Source organism: Macaca nemestrina, chromosome 12 (genome assembly GCF_043159975.1).
Source record: "Macaca nemestrina isolate mMacNem1 chromosome 12, mMacNem.hap1, whole genome shotgun sequence".
NCBI classification, from domain to species: Eukaryota; Metazoa; Chordata; class Mammalia; order Primates; family Cercopithecidae; genus Macaca; species Macaca nemestrina.
Genome location: NC_092136.1, coordinates 9593353 through 9602190, shown reverse-complemented (window position 1 = coordinate 9602190; position 8838 = coordinate 9593353). Strand labels below are relative to the sequence as shown.

At 56.5% G+C, this 8838-nt stretch overlaps 1 protein-coding gene across 3 annotated transcripts; it reads right to left on the bottom strand.

Annotated features, from left to right (window-relative positions):
* Positions 1 to 80: 80 nt before the first annotated feature.
* LOC105469535 (menin 1) lies at positions 81 to 7219 on the bottom strand. Of its 3 annotated transcripts, none has more exons than XM_071074344.1 (10): positions 7096 to 7219; positions 6252 to 6719; positions 4470 to 4678; positions 4126 to 4254; positions 3756 to 3796; positions 3588 to 3675; positions 2816 to 2952; positions 2200 to 2335; positions 1602 to 1766; positions 81 to 1386 (listed from the first exon to the last, which is right to left on the bottom strand). In XM_071074344.1, exons 2-10 carry the CDS (start codon positions 6694 to 6696, stop codon positions 904 to 906), a joined length of 1833 nt encoding a protein of 610 aa, XP_070930445.1. In that variant the 5' UTR covers positions 6697 to 6719; positions 7096 to 7219; the 3' UTR covers positions 81 to 903. The 3 variants fall into 3 exon arrangements, with proteins under 3 accessions (XP_070930445.1, XP_070930446.1, XP_070930444.1); XM_071074345.1 differs by having other exon boundaries at positions 7108 to 7207; XM_071074343.1 differs by having other exon boundaries at positions 6852 to 7202.
* Between the last annotated feature and the right edge of the window lie 1619 nt (positions 7220 to 8838).

Below are 8838 nucleotides of genomic sequence, written 5' to 3'. Positions count from 1 at the left end.
GAAGCCAGAAGGCAGAGGGAAGAGGGGGCGCTCCACTCCCCGCCCCATCCCCAGTTTCCCAGATGAAACATGGACTTGCGCTTTGTATTTTTTTTTAACAAAATGTATTCATCTTTCTTGGAACTGAAAAATAAATCTATGTACAAAACAGGAAAAGATCAGGCTCCTGTCACCCACTCCCAACCCTCTGCAGATTTCCTCCGGGATGCTCCGAAATGGGCTGGACCTCTGGGAGGTTCCCAGAGGGTCGGAAGGGAGGTCCTGCTCTGATCCGGGGCCAGTTTCGTCAGGAAGAGGGCGGGGCTCAGGATGCTCATAGGCTGGGGGGAGTTTTGTGTCCCAGACTCGGGATAGGAAAGAGAGGAAGCTAGGATTTCCAAATTCTGGAGCAGAACTGAAGTTTTTTGGGGCAGAGGGCTTGGATTCGCAAGATACGGAATTCTGAAGTGTGGAAATATACTCCTAGGGGCTGAGTGGTCTAGGCTCCCAGGCCGGAGGTGGGACCTGTGCTCCTTGGGTTAAGGGTGAAACCTCAGCTCCTACAAGCTGGGAGCAGCCCTGAGTAACGTTGGTCTGGTTCTAGGTGAGCGGTTCCGAGGAGGAGCCTGGGTTTCTAGGGGCTGGGCCTTTAAAGATTGTTAATTAGGACCCAGGGTGAGGTTTCCATTGGCACCCTGGAATTCTGGGAGAAGAGACCTATATTCTAATGACTAGGGCAGAGCCCTGGGTTCTGAGCTGGAGAAAATCGTGGGTTTGATATAGACTCTGCTTGGGACCTGGAACCTTGGGTTTGGGTAGGCATAAGGCCTGTCCCCTTTGGGCTGGGGGCAGAGCATGGGCTCAGAGTTGGGGGACTAAAGGCGGGGCCTGGGTCCCCACAAGCGGTCCAAAGTCCCCAGTAGTTTAGAGGCCTTTGCGCTGCCGCTTGAGGAAAGACAGAGTGTAGTCACTAGGGGTGGACACTTTCTGCTTCTTCATCTGCACTTGTGACTGTGCCGTGAGTTGCAGCTTGATGGCGCTCGAGTTGATCTTGGTGGCCACCAGCAGCTCCTTCATGCCCTTCATCTTCTCACTCTGGAAAGTGAGCACTGGACCCTCTGGCGGTGGTGACGCTGCAGGCGCTGGCACCTGAGCCGTGCTGCCACCTTCAGGGCCTCGGGCTGTGCCAGGAACCGTCCCAGGGGGCTTCCGGGGGGGTCCTGACACTGCACCCTGGCTGGCACCCAGGCCCTTGTCCAGTGCTGGCTTCTTGGGTGGCGGGGGCTCCTCTGGCTTGGACTCCCGCCGTGGGCCCCGCCGCCGGCCTTCCCGGGCTTCCTCGCCCCATGGCTCCTCGGCCTCAGCTGCCTCGGCCTCTCGGCTCACTATGCGCACCTTCTGCCGCACCTGGGCCAGTGGGGAGAACGAGGTGAGAGCAAGGTTGCTGGCCAGTGGCTGGAACTCCAGGACCCTGCTCTGGCCATCCCATGCCACCCAGGGGTCTCAGTCTCACCGGCACCCAAGGGGATGAGCAGATACTGCCCCTGGGCCAAAAAAGTCTGACAAGCCATAGCTGCTGTCACCACCTGTGGTGCCCAGACCTCTGTGCAGCTGTCCCTCACCTGTCCCTCGAAACGGCCTAGGGACTGCACAAGAAAGGTGGCCCAGCCCACGTGCAGCACAGGTGTGGGACTGCCCTCCTCCCATTTGCAGATGCCGTCGTAGAATCGCAGCAGGTGGGCGAAGCACTCAGGGTCCTGGAGGGCAGAACCTTGGCTCTGGGTGCCCTTGACAAGGGGGAAGGGAGGGCACAGGTCAGTCTCTTACCCCTTAGCAGAGGGCACAGGCCAGGCCCCCCACCTAGGCAAAGACCCCTGGCTCCAGAAAAGGTAAGCATAGGTTGAGAACATTCTTAGAACCTCTTTCCTTTTATAAAGCCAATCCGTCGCCAGAAGTTACCGTCCCTTATCTCCATCCCTCAGCTGAGGGAGGGAGTCTGGCCATGACACTGAAGGCACAGGGTAGAAACCTCTAAAATACCTTCAGCCCTGTCCAACCTGGGTCCAGGACCTCAGTTATAGCAAAAGGGAACATAGCTCTCTGCTCAGGGCCACCTTCCTCATGCCATCCCTAGTCCCATACATGCAGCCCCCATGGCCTATGGCAGGGAGCCCTGCCCAGGTTGGAGGCTGGACACAGGCTGGAGCTCTAGCCTTTCACCTGGCTCTGCTCCCCCGGCCGCTCCTCGCCCGCCTCCAGCAAGCTGGCTGCCTCCTTCAGCAGGTTGGGGATGACATCATTGGCTACTTCGAAGAACTCCTTGTAGATCTCCTCGTCTTCCCGGCAGTAGTTGTAGCTGTGAGAGCAGTGGGGTCTCTGTAGGGTCTGAAGGGGTCTCGCCATGGGGGGTAGCCCCAGGGACCTGGTGGGGGATGGAGCCCAGGTTTCTTCTCCTGGGTCACCCCAGGGGCTGGGGGAGTAGGTGGGGTCCTCACTGCAAAATGATGCTGTCTGGGTCAGCCACAGCAAGAAAGCAAGAATGAGGAGGGGCACGGGGCTGAGGGTGGAGGTCCCACTGCTGGATGATGGTGGTTAAACATTGGGAGGAGATTTGAAGCTGTTCTGAGAAAAAAAAATTAGGAGAAGGGGGGGGGGGGAAGATGTGACACCTTAATCAGGGTCCCTACCTCCTGGGTGATGGCGGCCTTGCTGCCTAGGGACTGGATGGAAAGGGGATGGGGCGTGGGAGCCAGGCCTCAGTCCTGGATGAGGGTGGTTGGAAACTAATGGAGGGGAAGAAAGGACAGGCTGCAGGCCCTAATAGGGGGATCCTCACTCCTGGATGACAGTGGCCGTGTCTGCCCAGGCCTGCAGGGCTTCGCGCACGTTGCGGTTGCGACAGTGGTAGCCAGCCAGGTACATGTAGGGGTAGATGTGTTCATCCCGATAGTAGGTCTTGGCTGAGGCAATGCCCTGGGGGTGAGGCAGAGGATCCTCAGGGAGGCAGCCCCAGCTGCCCTGCTGGCACAAATGCCCCACCAGGGCACACCCAGAAGGGGTCACAGGAAGATCCCAGGGAGTCCTCTCCATCTCCACTCCGACCTCCACTTGCTGCCAGCCCTTCTACCTGGTCTCCTCCCTGGGTCTACAGGACTGCTGGCTGAGGCCTGGGGCAGACTGCAGGGGTGGGGCCTGCCCTCCAAGCTCAGGGTCCTCCTCTTTCCCAGACACTCTTCTACATACACACCAAAGACTTCCAAGCCCAGCCCAATGGCCCTACTCCCCACCTACACCCACCAAGTAAACACCCCCTCCCTCTTCAGTGCTCCTACCACGTTTGACCTCTGTTATACTCCAGAAAGGACAGTAAGGAGTGGCAGAAAAGGCAGGGCTGAGGGGACAAATGCAGACCCTGACACTCCCAGGCTGGTGAACCCTGGACACTCCTCGGACAGCCCTGACTGAACTGATTCTGCACACAGTTGACATAAAGTGACACTGGATGGGTGATACCCCCTAACACACAAAGTTCTCATCCACCCAGATGAGGGCCCCTGCCTCAGCCACTGTTGGGGTCTCCCTTCTGCATCCTCCTTAGATGCCCCCACCTTGTGGTAGAGGGTGAGTGGATCTGGCCGGCCAGGGGTGGGCTCCAGCTCCTCCAGATCTGCCAGGTTCCCTAAGGCCATGGGGTACCTAGGAGAGGATCATAATTCAGGCTGCCACCTAGCCCCCTGGCCTCACAAGGCCCAGCCTGGCCACTTCCCTCTACTGACCTTTCCAGATGTCCCAGGTCATAGAGCAGCCAGAGCAGCTTCTAGGAGCCGAAGGAGAGAGTTATGAGCTACGGAACAGGGAAGAGAATGGGTCCTTAGCCTATCGGGCAGAGGTGGGGGTCAGAACAAACAGGGACCACCCACCAGGTAGGAGGGCCAAAATTCTGGGCCATTCTTTAATGGAGTTAAAGCAATTTCACATCTCAATTCCACTCTCCCAAGAGCCCTGGGAAAGGCCAGGCCAGGAATTACTAACCCATATTCCAGCGGGGGAAACTGAAGCTCAGGAAGGGAAAGTGCCCCTACCCAGGGTCCCAGAGCAAGTCAAGTCTGGCCTAGCCCAGTACTGCCCCATTGGCTCAGCCCTCACCTGCTGCAGCTGCAGCAGCTCCAGCGAGTCGGTGTGCAGGTCAATGGAAGGGTTGATGGCACACACCATGAATGCCACCTCCATCTTGCGGTCACAGCGCATGTATGATCCTTTCAGGTACAGCCAGCTCTTGAAAGGGGACAAGATCATTATGTCTCATGATGGCCCACCCTGTGCCTTCTTCAGGGAATGACAGCCGGGAAAAGGGGCTCTTCTGTCTTCCCTTCCTGATGTATGTGGGTGGTAATGGGAAGAAAGGGGTGTGGCCCAAGAAAGTGGAGTCCTTTGGTTGGTTTGGGCTACCAGAGTATGAAGGGGACAAGGTTGCAGGGAGGGAACAATACCCGCTCAGCCACACCAGCGTTGACCGTCTGGCCCCTGCGGTCCTCGTTGCCCTTGCCATGCCAGGTGACCTCAGCTGTCTGCTCCCCATTGGGCCCAAACACTACCCAGGCATGATCCTCAGACAGGGCGAGGTGGACATCCCGGAGACCCAGGGCCTGGCAGGCCCCAACCACAGCAAAGGCCACACCGGAGCTGTCCAATTTGGTGCCTGTGGAAGGGGCAGGTAATGAAAGAGGGTCCTCTGTGTTTTGATGTGGGGGAAGGGAGCCAGGTAGTGATGGGCCACACTCCCTCCCACTCCCCTTCCAAGCCTGTGCCCCAAACTCAGATTATCCTGCCCACCATCCCTCCATCCCTTCCCTCCCATGTGTTCAAAGCCTCTCTTTCCCTGTTTACACCCTCTATGTCCAACAAGAGACCTTTCTGGATCTCCTGTAGCTGACCCAGCCTTTGGCCCTATCTCGTCTTTCTCTGCAACTCTATTATATATTCTGTGGATTTAAGGATTCTATTTTACTGCACTTATTAGGTTAAAACAGGAATGGCAAATACAGGACACTGGCCAACACTCTCCTGTTATACATCCACCAACAGATAATCCTCATTTATCTCTGCACTCTTTTCCTGCTAATCTGAGAAGCAGCCTCTGAATCCTTCTCAATATGGCACACCAGGATGGGATTGCCAGTCAACCAGGCTTGCTGAAAAGTCTTAAGCCTTTTGAGGTCAAGCCCTCGGTCTGTCTCGAAACATTTTTGGCCGGGCGCGGTGGCTCACACCTGTAATCCCAGCACTTTGGGAGGCCAAGGCGGGTGGATCACGAGGTCAGGAGATCCAGACAATCCTAACACAGTGAAACCCCATCTCTACTAAAAATACAAAAAAAAAAAAAATTAGCCAGGTGTGGTGGCGGGCACCTGTAGTCCCAGCTATTCAGGAGGCTGAGGCAGGAGGCAGGAGAATGGCATGAACCCAGGAGGCAGAGCTTGCAGTGAGCCGAGATTGCGCCACTGCACTCCAGCCCGGACGACAGAGTGAGATTCTGTCTTAGAAAAAAAAAAAATGTCATAGGCCACCAGTTGCGGTGGCTCACACCTGTAATCCCAGCAACTGGGAGGCTGAGGCGGGCAGATCACTTGAGCCCAAGAGTTCAAGACCAGTCTGGGCCACATAGTGAGACGCCATCTCTACAAAAAATACAAAAAATTAGCCAGGCGTGGTGGTGAATGCCTGTACTCTCAGCTACTCAAGAGGCTGAGGTAGGAGGATCTCTGAGCCTGGGGAGGTTGAGGCTGCAGTGAGCCATGATCACACCACTGCACTCCAGCCTGGGGGACAGAGTGAGACCCTGTCTCAAAAAAAAAAAAAAAAAAAAAACACAAAAAACAAAAACAAAAACATCTTCATAACTATTATTTTGTTTAACTGCCTCAAATGCAACCCAATTTCATCTTCTTGCCCCCTAAATCTGCTGCCACCCTCTGTATCTCATGCTTAGAACTGCTGTAACTGTTCAGTGGCAGGGGTGGAGGTGCTGAGGGGGCAGAGGTGAGGTTGATGGTTTGGAGCCAAGTGATCAGGCTTCACTTCCAGCCCTGCCATGCCGTGTGTGACTTTGGCACATCATTTCCCCTCTCTGGGCTTCAGTTTCCCAACTGCAAAGAGGAAAATAACACCTGCCCAACCTCACAAGGCTTACAGTTCTCAAAAGGGTTCTGTAAACCACGGAGGGTTTTGAAGAAGTGGGTCATGGATAAGATTCCCACCTACTGGGCTCCAACCTGTGATGAAGCTGAAGAGGGACTGGATGTGGGCTCGATCCTTGAAGTAGGAGCGGCTGAGGCTGTTCCATATGACATCGGAGACCTTCTTCACCAGCTCACGGCTGGAGACACCCCCTTCTCGAGGATAGAGGGACAGGTCGACGGCGCCTCGAATCTGGGCGGTGAAGCGGGCATAGAGGGCGGCGATGATAGACAGGTCGGCCACGGGAAAGTAGGTGAGGCCGCCAGGCGGGTCGGGGGCGGGGCTGGGCTGGAAGGTGAGCTCGGGAACGTTGGTGGGGATGACGCGGTTGACAGCCAGAAAATGCTCCACGAAGCCCAGCACCAAGGAAAGGAGCACCAGGTCCGGCTCCTCTCGGCCCAGCTCGGCAGCAAACAGGCGCACCACGTCGTCGATGGAGCGCAGCGGGAACAGCGTCTTCTGGGCGGCCTTCAGCCCCATGGCGGCGGGCGGCGGGCGGCGGCCTGCAGGCAAGCCGCGGGAGGGAGGGTCGGGCAGGTTCGGCCGGGGAGCCCCCTCCCAGGGTCCGCTAAGTTTCCACCCTCCGACACACGCACAGCTCCCCTGCTTCCCCACCCTCCTCAGCCTCTGCTCACCGGCTTCCCCTCTTTTGTCGGTGAGACCCCTCAGCCGAGACTGCAGAGCCTTTTTGTCCCCCACAATTCCGGGACGCCCGGTACCCGATGGGGTGCGCCTCAAGGACCCCAATGAGGAGCCCCAATGGCCGCCCCGCCCCCTCTACGACTGTGCCCTCGGGGCCCTAGAGTCCGCCCAGAAAGCGCACCCAGGCCAAGCCCCCAAACCCCAAGGAGAGTCCTCGCCTCGGTACCCCTCGCCCACCTCCGCGCTTACATCCCACACAAGGCACCGCGGCCCGCGCCGCCCGGAGCCTGCTGGGACATGAAGTCCCGCCCCTAGGGTCGCACTACCCGCCGGGAAGTGGAGTCTGGGCCCACCCCTGCCCCCGCCGAATCTGGAAATAGTTGCGGGCCGGGCCGCCGCGCGGTGGCTTCTGGGATCTCTAGGTCCGCGGCTCCGGATGCCTCCTTCCCGAGACACTCAGGGATTGGTCCTTCCCTTCAAGCCGACCAGGCAGGAAGAGAGTCCGCAGTGCCTTCTGGGAAATGTAGTCCAGGGGCACTACCTGCAGACTCAAGGTGGCAGGTCACCGAGCTTCTGCCGGTTTTGCTGTCACGGGTCAGTCGGCAAGTTATGAGGAAAAAGATCAAGTTGCTTGATCCAGAACAATTTTAAATAAAACGATGTGAGGAAAACAGATACTTTTAAACACTTACAGAGAATAAATGTGTTCAACCGCTTTAGCTGGGTATCAGTGTCTGTTAACAAATAAATATGGGCCGGGCGCGGTGGCTCACGCCCGTAATCCCAGCACTTTGAGAGGCCGAGGCGGGCGGATCACGAGGTCAGGAGATCGAAACCATCCTGGCTAACACGGTGAAACCCCCGTCTGTACTAAAAATATATATATATAATTAGCCGGGAGTGGTGGCGGGCGCCTGTAGTCCCAGCTACTCGGAAGGCTGAGGCAGGAGAATGGCGTGAACCGGGGAGGCAGAGCTTGAAGTGAACCGAGATCGAGCCACTGCACTCCAGCCTGGGCGACAGTGTGAGACTCTGACTCAAAAAAAAAAAAAAAAAAGAAAAACGTGGCAAGAATAGCTTTTGTTTGTTTGTTCTGAGACACGGTCTTTCTCTTTCGCCCAGGCTGGAGTGCAATGGCTCGGTCTTGGCTCACTGCAGCCTTGACTTCACGGGCTCAAGCAATTCTCGTGCCTCAGCCTCCCAAGTAGCTGGGACCACAGGCGTGCGCCACCACTCCCACCTAATTTTGTGTGTGTGTGCATATACCTAAATATATATACATATAAAACACACACACACACACACATATATATCTATATAGTTTTTTTTTTTTTTTTGGCAGAGACAGGGATTCCCAGCTACTTGAGAGGCTGAGGCGGGGGAATTCCTTGAACCTGGGAGGTGGAGGTTTCAGTGAGCCAAGATCTTGCCACTGCACTCCAGCCTGGGCAACAGAGTGAGACTCTGTCTTAAAAAAACATCCCGGCCGGGCGCGGTGGCTCACGCCTGTAATCCCTGCACTTTGGGAGGCCCAGGCGGGTGGATCACGAGGTCAGGAGATCGAGACCATCCTGGCTAACACGGTGAAACCTCGTCTCTACTAAAATATAAAAAATTAGCCGGGCGCGGTGGCGGGCGCCTGTAGTCCCAGCTACTCGGGAGGCTGAGGCAGGAGAATGGCGCGAACCCGGGAGGCGGAGCTTGCAGTGAGCGGAGATGCGCCACTGTACTCCAGCCTGGGGGACAGAGTGAAGACTCCACCTCAAAAAAAAAAAAAAAAAAAAGGCCCCAGTAGCTGGGATTACAGGTGTCCGCCACCACACCCAGATCATTTTTTGTATTTTAAGTAGAGATGGGGTTTCACCATGTTGGCCAGGCTGGTCTCGAACCCCTAACTTCAAGTGATCTGCCCGCCTCGGCCTCCCTAAGTGCTAAGATTACAAGCATGAACCACCGTATCCAGCCAAAGAGTAGTTATTT